At 52.1% G+C, this 20040-nt stretch overlaps 3 protein-coding genes across 17 annotated transcripts in view; 2 read left to right on the forward strand and 1 right to left on the reverse strand.

The window, feature by feature from the left end:
- The window catches only part of CFAP61 (cilia and flagella associated protein 61), a 91796-nt gene extending 81078 nt beyond the window's left edge, over nt 1-10718 (forward strand). For 5 of the 7 annotated variants that reach the window (XM_072927328.1, XM_030268632.4, XM_072927330.1 and 2 more), the window contains one exon: nt 1772-2161. In XM_072927328.1, coding sequence (XP_072783429.1) covers nt 1772-2161 — 390 coding nt within the window. Of the gene's footprint in view, nt 1-1771; nt 2162-9151 lie in introns of those variants that run through there. The other 2 variants (XM_030268635.4, XM_072927329.1) reach the window with 1 other exon arrangement.
- Nucleotides 3462-5543, forward strand: INSM1 (INSM transcriptional repressor 1). The gene has a single exon (XM_030268638.4). The coding sequence runs from the start codon at nt 3474-3476 to the stop codon at nt 4806-4808; it is 1335 nt and encodes a 444-aa protein (XP_030124498.2). The 5' UTR covers nt 3462-3473; the 3' UTR covers nt 4809-5543.
- A 1770-nt stretch (nt 10719-12488) lies between the features above and the next one.
- Nucleotides 12489-20040, reverse strand: part of RALGAPA2 (Ral GTPase activating protein catalytic subunit alpha 2) — a 96227-nt gene continuing 88675 nt past the window's right edge. For 4 of the 9 annotated variants that reach the window (XM_030268642.4, XM_030268639.4, XM_072927321.1 and 1 more), the window contains one exon: nt 12489-14228. In XM_030268642.4, coding sequence (XP_030124502.4) covers nt 14074-14228 — 155 coding nt within the window. In that variant the 3' untranslated portion in view covers nt 12489-14073. Of the gene's footprint in view, nt 14229-16607; nt 17394-20040 lie in introns of all 9 variants that reach the window. The other 5 variants (XM_072927326.1, XM_030268643.4, XR_012055185.1 and 2 more) reach the window with 4 other exon arrangements.

Consider the following 20040-nt stretch of genomic DNA (forward strand, 5'->3'; position numbering starts at 1 on the left):
TGAGGAACTTCTGGCTGAAACCAAAAAGAGTTTGTGGTCTGATTTTGGTGCTTCCAACCCAGTACCCAGGACCAGTTCACCCAGCTCACACTGCTTCCACTGATTCTGCCTTTGTTTAACCCCATGCAGTGCCAGATGGTGGCACTGGGTTTTAAACGTGTGCTGATGGAGTTTTTAACTGTGTGGAAAATGAACGGAATTGAGTGTAAATGGAGGTAGGGTGGCAGGAGGAAGTGAAGCCCACTTCCCCTGGTGATGGTCCACTGATCTCCAGGGCCCAGTACTGCTGCATCCCAATTGCAGCCATGTGCACTCAGGCCTGCCTCCTCCCCAGAGGGCTCAGAGCTATTTGCCTCCTGTTGTCCTGACCCAGAAAGGGCCTTGGTGCCGTTTAATCTGGATTCTCTTGGAAGACCTCTATAAAAAGAGTACAAAATTAAGTTCTGTGCAGAATGAGGGACCTGATGTGTTTTTCTTGCCATCATTCAAATTTATTTGTCATGCTGTGTGAACAACTTGAGAGGGGAATTTGTGCCCTACAAATGCAGGACTCGCTTGCCATACCCTGTCTTTGTGACAGCAGTCCTGACACAGAGTCTCCCTGCATGGCCTGGAAGCAGCTCTGTGTGAGTCAGGATTCCCATGGACATGGTGATGGTATCTTCATCTGAATGAAAATTTGGCATTTTGGACTTTTATTTTTTTTCATAGTGAGTTTAACTATATTTACTAAATGTCACAATTTATATTTTCATTTGGTATTTCTTCTGGGCACATTCCCAGATCCAGAGTAGGTACCATGTACTCTTGGAGTAGCTCTTAAATGCCTCAGGACTGGTTGTGTTTCTGTATGAAGTAAGAGACCTACTGTATTTGCCTCCTGATGCTCAGGGTCCAGCTCATTTCAGCATGCAGAAAAATGACTAATGAACTGTAAAAATGAGGGAAAGAGATGTTTAAGAGCTGTGGGCATAAATGCACAGAAGTCAGATATTTCTGGTTAGTTTCCAGAGAAAGTGGAAATCAGTGTCCTGCAATATGGGGTAATACTTACAGAAATATTTGCTAATTGAAGCACTAACTGCATAGAAAAGCCAGTTATGTTCTGGGATGGGCCGTGCATTTAGCCTGTGTAGAAATTGCCACCCAAGGCTGCCCTGGCAGCACGGGGCTCTGGCAGGGCTGCTGGCACGGGGCATGTTTACCCCTCGGGGATCACAGCCATGTGTTTGTGCTGGCGTGCACAGCTCCAGCGATGCAAACATGCAGATGGCAGAGCTGGGGGCTGCACCTCCATCAGCTGCTGGATGCTGCCGCACGCCGTGGGCACATGTGCCATGCCAGACCTACCGGAACAGCACTTGTTGTCCATCAGGAATAATGGCCTGGTGCTTTGGCTGCAGCTGGGCCATGCTGAAACTTGGTTAAAAGCCACAGTAAATATGGGGGTTGGGGGGAGAGGTGTGGAATTCCTGTGGCAAACCCCTCTGACAAGCCATGTTGGACAGCCAGGGGTTCCACACGGGTTTGTTCCACACAACCCTTGCACCTGTGGCCGGTCATTTGTGAGGGAGAGGTGAACAAACAGTTGAGCACCACTCAACTGTGTGCTCAGTGCTACCAGTGTGAACCGCACTCCAAACCCCACTGCCGCCTGTGTTCTAGCCCCGATGTATTCTCAGGCTGTTTTCAGACCCTGCTGCCACGCCCCATGTCTCCAGAGTGTGCCCCGAGTCCCGTTGTTTGTCTGCTTGACAGCTCTGTCCTGCAGGTGCCCGGAGAGCCCACTGCTACCGAGCAGCACCCTGAGCAGAAACCCGGCCCGCCATCACTCCGGGAACCCGTCCTGCGCTACCTGCGCCACCACCGCGCCCACTTGCCCATGTTCGCCCCGACCGATGCCTACAGACTGCTGTCGGCTGCAGGTAAGAGAGAGATGGTGGGACAACGGGGTCTGGGGCCGCAGCCCCCGCCGTGGTGTGGGGTCTCGGTGAGCAGGCCTGGCAGTGATGGGAATCTCAGTGCGCAGCCCCAGCCATGGGCAGGGGTGTCTCGGTGTGCATCCCCGCCAGTGACGGGGAGTCTCGATGTGAAGCCCCTTTGGGATGAAGGGAGATCTCAGTGCGCAGCCCCATCGGTGAAGGGGAGTCGCAGTTCGTAGCCCTGGCGGGGAGGCGGCGGCGCGTGCCCGCGGGGCCGCAGCTGTATGCTAATGCGCCGCCGCCCGCCCCGCCGCGCCCCGCCCCGCCGCATGCCTGTCCCACCCGGGCGGGCGGGGCGGCCCCTCGAACCCCCCCGGCCGCCTGGCCCGACCCGCCGTGGGGGTGTCCGGGGGAGCGGCGGCCGCAGGCGCCCCCCGCTCGCCGCCCTTTGTGCCGAGGGTCGCGCAGCTTTATGCTAATGACCCACACAAAGGCGCGCGCGAGGGGGAGGCCCCCGCTCGCTCGCGTGCCGCCCGCGTGCCCCGCGCCCCCCACAAAGGGCCCGGCGGGGGGCGGGGAGGGCGCTGCCCGCACGCGCCCCCGGCCTGGCGGCGGCTCCTCTCCCCCCGGTCCCGCCACCTGCGGGGCGGCCCCGCGACCCTCCGCGCGCAACCCCGCGCCGCCGCGGACAAAGGGCTGTGGGAGCGGGGCCGCAGCCCAGGGCTCTCCCCACTACGGCTGCACCTGCCGCATCCTCGGGGCCTTCGGGCGTGTTTGCTTAGACACCGACCGCGACGTGCGGGAGCGCGGGGAGCGAGGACCCTCTGTCCGTTCCCCGTCGCTGAAACCGTGCGCCACCGTCGCCGTCCCTGCCTGTACCGGGAACTGGGCCTGACCCGTTCGGGTTAGAGTAACAGGTTCGGTCACCACGGGGCCGGGGCTGTGGCTCCGCTTGCCCTGACCCCGCAGCAGCACGGAGTTGTTCCGTTCGCAGGGTTGCCGGGCTCGGCCAGGCCCTTATGACCTGTTCGTTATTCCTCCCGCACGGACAGACCCGTCATTGGCCACCTATTGCCGCCGCTGGGCAGTACCCCCTGCGGGCATCCCCTCTGTGCCGCCGCTGCCACAAGCGCCACTTTCGCCTCTTCGTGCGCCGAACTCCCTTCTCCCCGCACCCCGGTGCGGCCGCCCCCGCAAACAGTCCACCCGCCGAGAGCGGACGGTGCTCCGTGCCGAGCTTCCCGGTGGCGCAGCCTTCGCTGGCGGGCGGCCCGAGAGCACCACCCGCTGCCGGCCCCGCTGCCAGCGCGGGGGGCGGCACACAAAGACCGCGCGTGCCGGCCGGGCGGGGGCGGGGCCGGGGCCGGGGCCGGGCGTGTGCCGGTCCGGGCTCAGGTGCGGCCGCGCCGCCGCCGCCGCCGCTGATTGGCCCGTCCCCCCGCCGCCGGCCCGAACAATGGCCTCGGCCCGCTTAAAGGCGGCAGCGGCTGCGCCGCGGGCAGAGCTAGGAGCGTCCGTCGTAGCTGCCGCCGGCCCGGAGCCGGCGCGAAGATGCCCCGGGGCTTCCTGGTGAAGCGCAGCCGGCGGCCCACCCCCGTGTCCTACCGGGTGCGCTGCTGCCGCGAGGCCGTCGCCGGCCCGCCGCTCCCCTCCGGCGCCGCCCAGCCGCCCGCCTGCCCCGCCGCTCCGCCGCCCCTGCCGCGGGACTCACCGCCGCCGGTGCCATTCGGGACGCCCGATGCCGCCGTGCAGGCGCTGTATAGCCCCACGCGGCCCGTCAGCAGGGACAAATACCTGGAGCGCGGCTTCAGCCTGGGCTCGCCCGTCTCAGCCGAGTCCTTCCCCGCGCCAGCCGTTCCCGGCACCATGGACCCGATCCTCTTCGCCCCGGCTGACCTCAAGCTCTGGGCCGCTGCTGGCCACGCCGAGCCGCCCGGCGCCCACCCCGGCCCCGGTGGGGTCCCCGCCCCGGCCGCGCCGCCTGCCTCGGGCCGCCCGCTGCCCGCCAAGCGCCTGCCGGGTGCCTCCGAACCTGGGAGGCAGAAGGCCCAGTCGGGCAAGAAGACGAAGGCGATCCGCAAGCTGACCTTTGAGGACGAAGTGACCACCTCGCCCGTGCTGGGGCTGCGCATCAAGGAGGGCCCGGTGGAGGTGCCGGCCAAGGCACGAGGTGGCTGCGCCCGTCCGCTGGGCGAGTTCATCTGCCAGCTCTGTAAGGAGGAGTACGGGGACCCCTTCGCGCTGGCGCAGCACCGCTGCTCCCGCATCGTTCGGGTGGAGTACCGCTGCCCCGAGTGCGACAAGGTCTTTTCCTGCCCCGCCAACCTCGCCTCCCACCGCCGCTGGCACAAACCCCGTCCACCCGCCACCAAGAGCGGCCCCGAGGCGGGCCGGGCACCGGCCGCGGGCCCAGGCCCGGTCCCGGCGGAGGAGACAACGAAGGAGGCGAGCGGTGGCAGTGGCAGCGAGCGGGACACACCGAGCCCTGGCGGAGCCTCGGAGGCGGGCTCCGAGGAGGGGCTCTTCGAGTGTCCCCGCTGCGCCAAGCGGTTCCGCCGACAAGCCTACCTGCGCAAGCACCTGTTGGGGCACGCTACACCGACATCCACGCCAGTCCCGGTGCCCGCACCAGCCCCGGAGCCCAGCGCCGAGGAGCTGCCTGCCGCCGAGTGCCGCCTCTGCCCCGTCTGCGGGGAGACATTCCCCAGCAAGAGCAGCCAGGAGCGGCACCTGCGCCTCCTGCACGCCGCCCAGGTCTTCCCCTGCAAGTACTGCCCGGCCACCTTCTATAGCTCTCCCGGTCTCACCCGGCACATCAACAAGTGCCATCCCTCAGAGAACCGGCAGGTCATCCTGCTCCAGGTGCCTCTGCGCCCTGCCTGCTGAGCCGCCCGTGCCTTCCCCGCCGCCCCGCGCTGCTCCCCCGGGGCCGCCACACGATTAGCTTTAATACAGCTTGTGACCTGCTGGAATCTGGCTTTACACTTACCTTCCCCGGGTCTCTCTCTTATTTTTAATTTTTTCTTACTTTAATTTTTTAAAAAAATTTTGTTCCTTTGCTCTGTTTTTATTGATGTGAACAGATCAAACTGCTTGAGAGAAACAAGCGTTTACTTTAGTGTAGCCACAAATGCCTTGACTCTGCTGTTGATGGTCTCCAGAAAATGCTGTAGAAACTGCCTTAACTGTGACATGCCAACTTTCTGTTTCTGTTTGTTTGCCCTTACTAAGGTAGCTCATGAGTTGTCTATCTGTATATGTTGGTTTGAGTAATTATGTTATTTATTCGTTATTTATTTATATTAATTATGAAGATTGATATTATTTGATTGCAGATATTCTAATGTGCTTTTTTGTCTCCCCACCTGCCATTTCACTGTGCGTTTTAGAAGATCTTTTTTTCTTAAGGGATCTGCTAAAAAGGTTTTAACTTTTATACCTAGAATAACACATGATCTTAACCATTTTATCCCGTGCAACCAACAGCTCTTAATTTTAGATGCAATCTCTTTTTCTACACACATTATTTTCTTAACTGTTAGCTATTTATAGAGTGCTTCAATAGAACTGTTTCAACTGTATAATTATTTACTATTCAAAATAAAATATTTTCAAATTCAAGCATGCCCCCATCCCTCCTGCTTCTCCCTGCTGGGCTGGCCCTGGGGGCTTGGGGTGGGGTGGGGGGTGGGCTGGCACCCGGCTCCACACTGCAGCTGGTAGGGTGCCTCCATAGGCACCAACCTGCTCTGCACCGTTTGATGAGATTAATTAAAAAGGAATTAAAGGGAGAAGAGCAGGATACAGCATGGCTGCTCTGGGGAAAGGCTGGCCATGGGCTGGAGCCCCAGCCTTGCCCCTGCTCTAGCCACCATTGGGCACAGCCTGCCCTGTGCTCTGCTGCTTGGGAAAGCTGCCAGGTACCTTCCCTGAAAGGTGTTGTAGGGATAACTCAAGGAGAAGCAGCACCTGTAAGTGGAGAACTTGTAGAAATCCCTGCCTATGAGGGCTGTGCTGTTTGCTGCGTGGCTGCTGCAGCATCCTGCTTTGTCCATGGCTTGTGGAGCTGGTGCAAGGAAGGCCAGGCATTTCTCTGCTTTCTTGGCAGGGCCAGAGCCAGCTCCTGCCTGGTCCTTTGTGCCCTGCAGTGGGGTTTCTCTAGCAGCCTTCAATAACTGTATATATATATAGATGTATACATAGCTATGTAGATTGATCTGTCTCCAGGGCTTGTGTTTGTATGTGGGAATCTTGATGGGTTTGATCAGAATTGTTACAAAATCTGTGTAAGTGGGGAAAGGTGCATGCTGGGTTTGTGAAACCCCTCTCACAGACAGGTGTTGTATGCACCTATACAATCTCCCCCTTTGCCAGCAGGACCAGGTACAGAGCCAACTTCACAGCATGCAAATCTGCTTGGCAGCCCCAAGAGCAAATCCCTGCTCCCAAACTGGTGTACGAAAGGCCAGGGGGATGTGAGGGCTTGGTGTGGGTATAGGGGCTGCTCCATCTTGGGGTAGCAATGCCTTTGAGACTTTGGCTCCCTGGAAGAGGTTTCCAGCCTGTTCCTGCTATCTTCTCTCACCTAAAGACTCCTAACCCTGATTCACTGTGGGAAAGGCAGGTGGTTGAGCTTACTGGAGGAAAGTTTCCCAGGAACTGGCTCTATTTTGTGATAAAGGAAAGCTTGTAGAGAAAGAACATCTTTCTAGAGAAAGATTTGTTTGAGGTTTTTTGAGGCTTTTTGTTGTTTTTTGTTCAGTTAGGCTGAACAGTACCAGTGTATGGATATGCTCCTGTTGTCTTGATTCCTCGGAAACTAACTTGGTAGTACCAGGGCTGACTTCAGGCCTGGGCAAAGCTGTGGTTTTAGCTGTAAATCAATACACTGGAAAAGAGCACAGCCAGAGATACAGGCAGCAAAGCCTGCCTGGCAAGAGGTGCAGTTTTGCCTTTCCTGGCTTCCCTGGCCTTGGAAAGCCCCAGATCCTGGGCTGTTGCGGATGGTGTTGCAGCTGTCTGTGGAGCGGGCTCTCTGCTCCCTGAGGGGACTCTGCCAACACACATGGCCGTCCTCTCAGGCCGCTGGACACCATTTCCAGATGATGCCTGGCACATCCTCCAGAGAAGCCTAATTGCTCCATCCACACGGTCACAGCAGTGTCCCTGCTGAAATCTGTGCTCAAAGCCTGTGGCACCAGCAGGCCACAAAACAATAGCTTCATACCGCTGTCCATTTCCTAATAGACAGATAAATCCATGTCTGCCCTGCTAAGAATCTGTTGAAATTTCTGAGGACCAGAATTCCCCAGGTTTTTTGAACTGTCTGGGTAACCATCGGCACTGACGTATTGCATCTCCTGCTGAGCAGAAACGGTGATTAGTGGAGACTCCTGTGTTGGGGAGGAGTAAGGAGAGGTGACAGCAGAGTACACTGGAAATGGCTCTGTTCACGAGCATCCTGTAAAAGGGACGTAATTTGCTTTTGACATCCCTTGGACTGCAGCAACCTTGGCAGAGCCGGCTGTGCCTTTGTTGTCTGCAGTCTTTCTCCCCTCATCTGCATCACTGGGTCCTTGTGAGGCTGAGCCCTGACTGCTCAAGGGGTTTCTGGAGAGGTTCTTTGTGAGGGTGAGCCCCAACTACCATTTTGCATCTCATGCCACCTGGCAGTGAAGGGCATTGCACCACTGTGACAGGTTACAAAGCCTCCCACTTACACCAATATCCTTCGGACAGTATTTTGGGGATGGATCTGTCTTTGCCCCTCACTAGTTCCTGCCTTGCACTGTCCCACTGCCCAGGCCCCAAGCACTGGGCCTCTGCTGGGCTCTGTCTCCTGCTCTGTGTCTGTGAAGTTCCAAGCCCATGTGTAGCTTGGTGGCTGTCCCAGGGGCCAAGCAGTGTGGCTGAACCCAGAGTGCTCTCAGTAGCAGACCCTGTGAATGAAAGTGTTGCCTGATAGGTGTTATGTTCTGGCCACCTGGCAGCACGGCCAGCCAGCACTGCGCAAACAAAGCCGCCTGCTGTCAGCTAACAAATCAATTGCTGATGGCTCTCAGTGCATCTAGTAGAAACAGGTTTGGGCACCATGGAAAACACTGATCCTGTCCCAAATATGATGCAGTGGAGGCAGCTGGTGCAGAGGTTGCTCATAATCTATGCATTCAGGCAGAGGGGTTACCCTGCTGTGCCAGAGCCTTCCTCCTCTCTGAGCATGCTGAGAGCGAAATATGTGGTCTGGGACCGAATGTTGTGAGCACAGGGAAAGGAGCTGGGAGATTAGATAGAGGAACCTGCAGGGTCCTGAGAAATACAGCATGGATGCCATCCCTGCCCCATGGGCTCAGAGCTGGTGGGGAGCTGGGGCAAGCTGCTCCTGCCCACAGGGGAAGACTCTCTGGAGGATGCTTGTCCCCAGGGAAGGTTTTTCCAAGTTTTGGTACCAACACCACAATCCCTTGTAGCCATCAGTGCAGTAAGGCATCTGTCAGCTGCCTTGCTGGATGCGCTCACTGGGAAACACAGCTAGGCACAGCTCATGGTTTTGGGGGGCCCTGCCCAGCACCTCCTGGTCTGTTTCTGGGGTGGGCAGCTAGGAGGTACCCATGGGATTAGGGCATGCCTAGAAAGAGGGCAAACATTGGCTTTTGCCTTGGATTTCACTCTTCCTCACACAACACGAGCCTGTTTAAAAAAAGGTATTGCTGTTGATGAGCTGGGAAATGGCTCATGGAGTCACAGGTATTTCTCTGGGGTGTGCCATGCCTGCAGGGTACTACAGGGTGCTGTGGTGTGCTGGTGCCAACACACCTCCTGCCCCATTGCTCCTGGGTCAGGAGTGCTAGATTGTGGTGAGTGTTTTAGGCTGGGTGTGACAGCAGTTTCCTGAAGCACCCAGGCAGCTCCCCTTGGTGAAGGATCTGGGTTTGCAGGTGCATTCTTGCAAATGGCATTAAACACCTCAGATCCTTCCATGCAGGTAAGAAGCCTCATTAGGGCTATAAATGGTTTAAATAAAATGTCACTTACAATCCACATAACAAAAGGTCTGCCTCTGGCAACATTTGATGCATTAATCATTGAGATGGGACATGCCAAGTGTGGCCTGTCCTGTGGTACCAGCTCCACACCAGACACTGCTAGGCTTGGTTCTTATCTGTGCCATTGGATCCAAGTACTGGGATGCCCCCAGTGCTGTTCTGACCATGCTGTTTTCTCCTCAACAGGCAGCCAGGAACTGAAACCAGGCAGAGCTGGGCACAGTGGCAGCAGTGGGAGCCCCACACCAACACAGGAACTCTCCTAGGAGTGCAACCTCCTCACACAGTAATTGGAACATTATTTGAAACAGCCACGTCCAGTTAAACCACCCGTTCCTCTTAAAAAAGAACAACTGCTTTTAAGCTCTAATAAAGCCCCCTCGCAGCTCTGAAGGCGAGGGCATGCAACAGCCCAGCCTGTTCCTGCCTAGGTCTTGTGCTGTACCACTTTGCTGAGGCTTTTCAGCCTTCCCTGGGCAATGGGGAAGGTGAGTGACAGGGAGAATTTAACCAGAGTAAAGGCTCTGCTTGTGCTGCCATGGGCACTGGGCTGGGGGAAGAGAAGGAGCATGGCTCAGCTGCAGGTTAAAACAGGTTCTGCTTTCTCAGGATATGGAACCACGATATTTTTATTGGCTCATTTTTACAGTTTTTTAGAGGGAAGTTACCTATAGTGCAACACCAGTTCAATGACAAAATGATATACCGTTGGGGGTGTCTGAGCTGGGAGGTTTTGGTTTAGTTACACACACACAGAAGAAAATCAGAATTTATTACATACAATAAATTATATTTTGCATTTGCCCCTGGATCCTTCGAAGTGTCCAAGGCTGGGTTGGATGGTGCTTGGAGCAACCTGGGATAGTGGAAGGTGTCCCTGCCATGGTAAGGGTGGAATGAGATGAGCTATATTGTGCCCTTCCAACCCAAACTATTCTAGGATTCTGTGATAAAATATATGTAAAAAATATATTCCTTTTATAGTGGTATATTCAATATAGATGATTTATGTAAGTAAATTTCAGAATATGTAGGTAATAACACATGTAACAATATATTACATGTATTATATCAAAACATATTGTATTATACAATAGATACTAATATATGTCTGTTATATATTGCCACTTAGACAATGCATATTAAGTATATTATCTACAGAACATAATATCATCTATGCATTATACATAATTACTGATACATTATCAGTGTTGATGTACTGAAACACTCTTGTCTGACAGGAGGTTTTGTCAGCTCTGCAGCCAGGATTTGTGTGCTGTGGAGGACAGCATAGGTGCTCATATGTGTGCACATCTGGCATATCCAATATACATCCATGTCAATCATGGTCTGAAATACTGTTACTGTATCTATATACTACACTGAATACTCCATGATGCACATCATACATGTGCCAAATATTACATGTTCACTATATCATGTTACATAGAATTCATACATTGCTGATATGACTTATATTACTTTCTTACATACATTTTAAATAAAAGTATACTGCATGTATTTGCACACATTTAACATTACAGTTAGCAAAGTAATGTTACAGTTTGTGTCATGATATGTACCTAAAATACATCCCAGGGATGTGTGCATATGTAGATATGCATGTATAATGTAAAGGTAATATGTTGTATTTATGTAAACTATAACAAATTTTTGTCACCTTTATAGTTAATATTTAATATTCAAAACCTGGTATTAATAGAATAAAATATATAGTGCATATATTATATAATACATTGTATAATATATAATGCATATCACATTATATATCTTGTATTTTACCTAGATTATAGATCACAGATTGCATATATTTTCCTTAATGTAATAATATATACACATTGTATCTGTTTGTATTTAATGCCTACAGCATATACTGTAGCTACTAGAAACATATAGACATGCATAACATCAAATATTAGATATATATTTTGAAATACTGTAGCATACAGTATATAGAACATAGGATAAGATCCCTAACATATATTCTATAGTTAAAGAGAGCATATTAATAGGTGTAGGAATAAGATAATACCTATACAAATGTTTGTAAAAAATGTTAGGCATCCTTCTAAAGCTGAAGAAAGGCATAGCTATTGGAAGGAAACTCTTAGCTGTGAGGATGGGGAGGCCCTGGCACAGTTGTCCCAGAGAAGTTGTGGCTGCCCCATCCCTGGAAGTGTTCCAAGGCAGATTGGACAGGGGTTGGAGCAACCTGGGATAGTGGAAGATGTCCCTGCCCATGGTAAGAGTGGAATGAGATGAGCTTTAAGTTCCTTTCCAACACAGTCCATTCTGAGACTCCGTGTTAAGTATAAACTAGTCTATATATTATTTAATTTAGTAAATTATTTTTAATGCCATTTTTGCAGCTGCTGCCATAGGTGCAGAGCTGGGGGTGTCTTGGGCCCATGTTGCTGCCCCATGCTAGACCGGCTCTGCCAGCACCACTGCAGCCCCTTGGCTGTGGCTGTGTCCTGCCCCAGTGCCCCCAGCCCCCGTGGGTGCCGGTGCCAGGCCGTGCTGGGCCCTCAGCTATGCGGGAGCTGTGTGCCCTTCAGCCAGAGCCTGCCCTGGGCCTGCCTGCTGTCAGGGCAGTGGGGACATGGCTGTGCCAGCCCTGGTGAGGGGCACTGCCAGCTCAGAGTGCTGCCAGTGCAGCCCCTGAGTGGTCACCCCTGGTCCACAGAGCAGCTGGCCCCAGCCTGCTCTCCACTCACTCGAGGGTGGTGGTGCTGGGCCTTGGGCTGTGATCCTCCTTGGGAAAGGCAGGTGGAAGCCAGGTTCCCAACAGCTCATTAGTGTGTGCACAGTTACTTCTGCAAAGGTAGCTTTATCTGGAGCTAGCTGGATTAACTCTCCATTTCTGGTTAGAGCACCTGAAAGCAATTTAGGAGAGGATTTTGCTGTGGCTCTTCAGCAAAGGAAAGGAGATTTCCTTTGTCTTTTCAGACATCGTTATGGCTGAGTGCAGCCCCCCAGATTTGCTTAAAGAATATCGCTGTAGAGTACAAAATCACCACTAAAAACCTCTTGTTTTTAATGCGGATGGTTGGGCTATGAGATGTTGCAGGGAAGCAGGTTATGGACAGTGGCTTCTGGGGGCCCCAAAAGTCTGTCTCTGTGCTTGGACACCGTGGGCAGGGTCAGGCTGGCAGGAGGTGCCACTCTGCAGGGTGGCAAAGGTCACTGCTGTCATGTGGGGGCCCACAGGGCACGACCTTGGGTGCCCCTGTGTCAGTCACCGCGTGGTGTGAACTTGTCAAGAGCAGTCCGGTCTGGGAACGCCACTGCCTGCTCCGCACCTGGCAGCTGTTCCTGCAGCCGTGGCCCAGCAGAGAGGGGCAGAACCCACGTCCAGCAGGGACTGTACCTGTCCCCTGTGAGCCAGCCCTGCACACCCATGGCACCTGCAGCAGCCGGGCCCAGTAGCACCACCAGTGTCATTGGAGTTCCAGCCCCAGCACCTCCCACCTGCTGCCGCACACACCACACAGGTACTGCCTTTTATTGCTCTGGGGAGAAATTTTATTGTGAGCAAAGATTTATTAATTTTGTGAGGGGTAACAGAGTGGCTTTGTCATCCAGTTCAGGGTGCAAAACCACAGCAGAATTTATACAAATTAATAGCTTTTTGATATCAGAAAAACATTATTTTCGTTGATGTCTTAATCCTGCCCTGAATTAGAGGTACATATTGCTCTGAGAAAGGGCTCCTTACTCAGAAGGATGCCTTTGAAATTGTTTCAGACCAGCTATTGGATAACTTAAATGCCAGACAGCTGTGCCTGTCCAGCCCTGAATGTAAAATAAATTAAAATGCATGTTTTATTTTCTAGGTTCCTTCACTGACAGAAAATCAACAGAAAACAAAACCCAACTGTAAGGCAGAAAATCAAACCAGTTGTCCAAGCCCTCAGTGACAAAGGTTCCTTCCTGCAGCTGCACCAGGTGAGTTCCTGTCAGGCACCAGGCTGAGCTACTGCCCCTTGGGCACAGAGCACACTGCAGAGCCCCAGGGCTGCCTCAGCATCACTGGCCGTGGCTGGAATGTGCCCCACAGGCACAGGGTGGCCTCTGGCCAGGTGCTGGCACTCGGAGGGTCAGACAGACAGCTGTAACACCAAGTGTAAGTGCAAAAACAGATGGGGGCCCAACAGCACATTTCCCAAAAAACACAATCTCTTTACTTAAAGCAACTCCCATTCTTTTGGGTGGTGTGCGTGTGTGTGCCCAGGAGCAACCAAGTAGCAGCAGGACAGGGCTCTATGGCTGCTGGATCTCAGATTTCTGTTGCTTTAAAATACTTGTGATTTAACTATAAAAATTTTCACCCCATCAACCTTCAACACGTGTAAACCAAAACACACCAGCTACTGCCAATACGAGCTCTGCTCACTACAGCAGGTGCCAGGAGGACACCCTACATCCTCAGAAGCCTTCACCTGTATTGTACTCTGGCTAGAGACAGGTCACAGCCTGCTGGGACAAGGTGAGGAGGCTACCCAGTTCTTCACACTGTGCTGGGAAGGGGTCATGGCAGGAGTGTGGCTTTTGTTCTTCTAAAAGGGATTTGCTTATTTTTGTTTCTCTAGGGAGCAGTTCCAGTGCACAGCCATTGCACACACCACAGAAAGGCCACAGCACTTCCGCAGTGGGACAGCACCGACTGGAGAGCTCCTCCCTCATCCACCTGTGCTTCAGCAGGGAACATTTGCTACCTGGCCAATCACAGGAAAACATCTCTTTAAAAGAAATCTCCTAATGCACAGGTAAGTGCTGCCTGGAATGACTAAAGCAATGCTCTAAGGGTACATTAAATAACTAGTTTCAGTGCTGGTTCATGCCCTCTGGCTGCAGCACCTGCACCCAGGGGCTTGGGGCCCTTGCTCACCTGGTGCCAGAGCAGTGGTGAAGGTGACACAGGTGACAGCCAACCCTCAGCCATGTCTGACCAGACTGGGGAAGGCCCATTTCACAGAGCAAACCCCTCGCCTGGCCCCTTCAAGATGTATTCACCCAGACTGCCCATTCTCATCTGTGTTCAGGTGCCGTGGGCTGCCCCGGCCACAGCTCTCTTCTCCAGGGCCTCAGGTGGACATCTTGCTGAGGGCACTAGCAGAGTGGCAGAACATCCCGGAGACCCTGCTCCTGGAGGCACATGGCAGCGTGGGCGAGAGCGGCTCCACCAGCTCGACGCCAGTGGTATCAGTGAGGTCAGCGCTTGCACTTGTGGTGAGGCAGCCTGGAAAACAGTGAGCAAGGAAAACACAGGTCAGGACAAAACAGCCTGTGTCCTCAGAATAACCGTGTGACACAGTGCAGCGCCTCCCCTCGCCTCTTTCCAGTCTCTCCTGGGGATCACTCAGGTGAACTTGACCTCCAGAGGAGGAATTTGCTGTAGGCAGCAGAACTGCCATACTGCGCTTCCCAGAGAAATCAAGAGATTTCTCTTTGCCAGCTCCCAGAAGTGAGGAGCAGTGAGGCCCTGAGAGGCCAACAGTGTCCACGTGAGCACTGAGCCCCCCAGCATTACCCCTTTTTGGTCTGCACAGCCCCTGCAGCCCCCGATGGCTCTCAGGGCCCCAACAGCCCCATGGGAGGGAGGTGAGAAGCTCCTATCCTGCTCACTTGAAGCTTTAACATAAAACAGTTCTGTGTGGGGAATACAAAACTGGTTTTTGCTGTGTGCCATTAAACTGTTCTTGTGTATTTGGCCTGCTACAGAGAGCTGGAAATGAGCATTCCCAGTGTGAGGGCTGGCACAAAACTCTTCTCTCACTTAAGGAAGGTGCCTTAACCTCTGGGAAAATCCTAAAGGATCACTATTTCTTCCACTACATAACAGTATACAGTTATGTTATTGTTACTGGTGGTTATGGTCACCACTGGGGAAGGGTCTTGTGGGGGCTGTGGGTATGGTGGGGTTATGCTTTGTTGTTGAGTGAAGTCACCTGTTGGTTATTCCCTGGAGGCCAGGCCTCCCCAGGCTGTCTGAAGGGGAACAGGTGAACACATGGTCATTAAATGAGACACTTATGACCAAAACCAGGTGGAGCTTCTGTGAGGGACACACCCTGCCCTGGTCGTGAGGACTTGCCCTCTCCCAAGGCATTTCCCAGAGGAACAGTGTTTCATCAGCTCCCTAAGGAAACACTATTTTTTAAACCATGTTGCAATTGTTTCCTGAGGTGTAAACACAAGTTTTTTATTTATTTATTTATTATTATAAACACAAAGTAGGAGGGAGGAACAACCTTGCAATCAGGCAGGGAGAGCACAGGAATGTTCTGAACCCTCTCTGAAGGCTGGCACCATTGGCATGCCCTCTGAACCTCCAAAGAGATAGTTGTGTTTTGAAGCATAGACCTACTTCCAATACAACAACTGACTCCATTCTCAGCTGTGGCCAGGCCACAAATCTTCAATCCTCTCTTCCCCTTCCTAGTTCAGGTAAATCCCTAACATGCGCAAAATACCTCAGAGCACAGCCAGGACCTTGGGTGAAGGTGCCCATGGCTGAGGTAGCCCTTGGGTACAGGTGAACAGGGCACTGTCCTTACAGGACAGGTGGGGACATGGCCATAGGTCAGTGTGGCAGCAGGATGAGCCCTCAGCTGCTCTCTGAGGACAAAGACTCACCCTGGCTCTGGGCTACACTTCCAAGGTGAGGTTTAACCTGTGCTTCTGCTTGAGCAGCTCTGGGTGTTTGAGTGACTGAAAGCAGGAGTGGAACAGCAGCAGCACAGCCCGAACTATGAACCCCCTCAGACTGCCTGCAGTCCTGCGTTTGCATCTCAAAGACAGCCCTTACTTACCAGATTGGTTCTTTGAGAAAAGTGACTGAGGGGAAATAGCACATTTTAAAAAGGTGGAAAGTGTGACTTAGCCTGTAAAGGCATTTTCTGTGAAAAATGGAGAACTGTCAACTTTGGATTAAAACAAAACCTGTGGTGCTATTGGCTGGGGAGAAAAGCATGGGGGAGGGAAGGGCTTCGAGGGAGGTGTTGTACTTGACATTCCTGCAGTGAGGCAGAATGGCAGATGGTCAAAATAATAGTTTTCTCCAAATGGACAAGCTGAAGCAGCTTAGAAGTAAAAAATAATTACCAGGCACATATCGCAGGATGTATTACCATGTGGATCACGGGAGGCATTACCTGGCACATACAGAGTTTTTACTGTTCACAGATCACGGATTGTGGGAGGCATTATTGGGGCCATTGCTGTACACATATTGTGGGAACCTTTACCACATATGGGAGGCATTAATGTGGGCAGATCACAGAAGGCATTACTGTATGAGGATTGCAGGAGGCATTACTGCGTGCAGGAGGCAGAACTGCACCCTAGAGGCAGAACCACATGCAGAGCGCAGGAGGCGCACACAGAGTGCAAGAGGCAGAACCGCACGCAGAGCAGAGGAGGCAGAACTGCACGCCGAGTATGGGAGGTACAAGGCGAACCAGAGCATGGGAGGCAGAGGAGGTGTGAGCTGAACATGGAGCACAGGAGGCAGAGCTGAACATAGAGCAAAGGCAGCAAGGGAGGAGGAGGGCGAGGAGAACTGCTACTGATGAACTATAGCAGCAGCTGAGGGGCCTGTGGGAATCATCGCTCTTACCTGTGGCTTTTACAGTACCGAGAGCATTAACGCTCTAATCTAAAGGGAGAGAACAAAACTATGTCAGTGAAGGACCAAAGGGGGAAACAAAACCATGTCAGCGCAGGACCAGCACCCTGTGACTGCTGCACTTGCATCAACCTGACACAGCACACCCCACTAAAGGCAGGAATGGGAACATGCATGCACTTTCTCCTGGGGTCTGAGGACTGAAACGACCAAGGGAGGGAATGTTGCAAAAATTTGAATAAATATTCATTGTGCTTCATCTTCTGTCAAACCTGCTGCTGTGGGATGGTGGTGTGCAGCTGCTTCATGCCTCAGCTCTATGTCCAGCACTTTTGCTGGCCACACCATTTGAAACTGGCTAAAATTTGAGGGTTCATGGAGACCTAAATGTCTGTGACACTACAGCCAGGTTAAAACTCCAGGAAGTGAGCAGCATAGGGATCCTGGTACCAGAAGAGGAGGTCCTTGAATGCATAAAACCTGTCCATGAACAGTCACACACCTGCACTCACTCAAGGCACACACACAGTGGAGGGTCTCTCACAGGTGAGGCTGCTTAGAGAGCATTAAGCTTTTAAAACACATTTCTTGCATGAGGGATTATAAACAGAATTAAAATATAGATGATAGCACTTTAAATGCAAGGTTACCTTGCAGGAAGCCAGAGAGAGATGATGTATTGCATCCTAAATCCACAGAATAAACCTGGTTCCTTCCCCAGGGCATGTGCTCTAGGAATGGCATTTTAGCCACTGCTCATGAAGCAGCTGAACACTCCTGAAAGCAAGGGTAGGTAAGACCATGACCTGTAAGGATGCTGAAGATTGGTACTTGAGAAGAACTATGAAGTTCTCACATGGGCTGTGACTTGTTCCAACCCCCTATTAACCTTTCAGCCAGGACAGGTCTGTGGAAATCTTTGTTTTCCTTCCTAATAAATGCAAAGATAATAACATTCCAGAGAGAATCATTGTCATAAATCTGCACAGTGTTCCTGCTTCCAGCTCCCAGAGACAGGCTCCAAGTACACTATAAGCAGCATCCTGAGCCTGCATAGAAAAACCCATAGATAACTGAAGCTGGGTAATCAATGCCACACACTTCCTCCAGTGCCCTGGAAAGCTGTAAGTGACACAGTAAAGAGAATCTGACACTGCAGGTTAATAACTGGGGCAGAACAGACCTTAAAATGGCACCCACATCTCCCAGCTCAGGTGGGAGTACCTGGCACCACTGTGGGCCTCCATGGTTGAGCGCCTCAGAAATAAGCTTGAAATGTACACATTGAAGTTTAATTACTCTCAAGTTGGAGCAGCTGCTGATTAGTTTTGCAAGGCTCAAACTCAGGCAGGGGGACCCCACCAAGTGCTAGGGGTTATGTGGGTGTCACAGGTAGGGCAGCCCAAACCCTCAGCATGAGGCCACAGGATGGCTCTGCCCCAGTTCTGCTCTGCCTCTGCTGCAGGTCTCTGCCAGTGCCTCAGTGCAGAGGGAAAATACGAAGGGGCCATATTGCCTTGAGCGTTCTGTGAGTTGACAGCTCGAGCAGCTGGAGCTGTCACCCAGCAGAAGAGATGGCCCATCAAGCTCATATTTTTGCCCATCCCAGCGCTGATTGCTAGGCTAAGCTGTCCCTCACCACCTCCTCTCCTGGAGAGCATAGCTGGGGGAGCACCCTCTGAGCCAATTAATTATATGGAAAAGGCAGGGACCAGGCTGAGAACCCTGATGTGGCTCTCACCCCCGCCACTGTTGGAGATCCTGAGGGGAACACCAGGCTTGAGAGGGAAGGAGTCCCAGCACCTGCCCAGCCTCGGTGGACAAGTTTGGACTGTCCATCCTCAGTGGTGGCACAAGGGACAGCCCCAGCACACTGGGCAGACAGCCACTTCCTTAGGGCTCTGCAGGGATCTGGACCCTCTGGAGCCAGGCCTAGGCTCCTGGGCATACGCTTGCATCAATCAGCCTGTTTGGCCACAAGCAGCTGGATGAGGGGACAGAGCTGCTGCCTCCAACACTTTGTGGTACCTGTGACCCTGCCCTGCTTAATGCCAGACCATTCCTGACCCTCGTGGGGATACTACAGCAGCAGCCCTGCCAAATGGGCAGGAAAATTATGGGCAGAGCACTGATAATCAAGAGCACACAAGCAGGAGTAGCTCCCACATCTGCTGGTGGAACTGCACTGTTGTGTTCCTGCCACTGCAGGAACTTCCCAAGGGCAGCCCAACTGCAGCAGGCTCCAATCTGCTGAGGATGAGGAACTACCTGGATTAAACAGACACGGGAAGCCAGACAGGTCACCACAGGTCACCATACCTCATCCTGAATAGTCCTCACAGGGAAGGAGGAAGAAGAGAAAGCCCTGGAGTCCTGCCTCCTATGGTAACTGTCCTGGCTCCTCTGCTCCACTTCCCTCAGCTTTCCCTCTATTTACTGCCTGGACAACCTACACCACCATGGTAGCACCAAGGGCTGCACAGTGTCCCACCTCACCTGAGCATCATGCCCAGCAAACCTCACACATGGTCCGTGCTAGCAGCAATTCCCTGTTCTGCCAGTAAGCAGGACAGTCAAGAATTTCCTAAATCCTATATATTAGAAATAAATTGTTCAGTTTCAGGCAACACTGACACATGGATTAAACCCAACCCCTGGCACACACTGCATATACTCCGATACCATGGCACAGCTACTCAGTTTCAGATATGTATGTTTTTAATATTTGCAGGAAAATAGGCAAAAATACTATATATATATATATATATATATATATGTATATATACAGACAGACCATGGACACAAATCTGACAAAACACCCTACAGAGCTCCAAGGAAAAAGATAAAATGACAAAAACCCCAAAGTAGTATAAAAACCCCAGAAAACGAAACTAAAGCAAAATTAATCCTTGGCTCAATTACTGTTACGAAAAAAAACCCCAAACCATCAGTCCTGTTTAAAACAAGAATTACTCTGTTTTGTTTTTTTTCTCAAAAATGTATTTTAACTCTGTATGTCCAATTCAAATAATTATTTTGCTTTAAAGTGGGAAAGCTAAAGCTCAGCACTGAGCAAAAAAAGTGCTTTAAAATAAACCACTAAATAATAAAGATCTTGTTTGCTGTACATTCAAGTATTTTCTACAAGAAAAGTCCAGAGACAAAAGAAAAGCATGTGTCACCTTTGCAACAAAAAGGCTGCAAAATCTCAGTTTTATGTAAATCAGCAGGCACAGCTCCCAAGGCTTTAAAACCAGGGAATGCTGAAAACCTCAATAGTTCCTTGACTCAAGTGTTTCGCTTGGGCAATGCCATAATACTCATTTAAGAATCCATTTACCAACAGATACCACATGTCCAAGTTTTCCTGCACAGTTCTTCTGATGACCTACTGAAAAGGATTCTTTAAAAACATTAAGCTGGA

Source organism: Taeniopygia guttata, chromosome 3, assembly GCF_048771995.1.
Source record: "Taeniopygia guttata chromosome 3, bTaeGut7.mat, whole genome shotgun sequence".
Lineage (NCBI taxonomy): Eukaryota > Metazoa > Chordata > Aves > Passeriformes > Estrildidae > Taeniopygia > Taeniopygia guttata.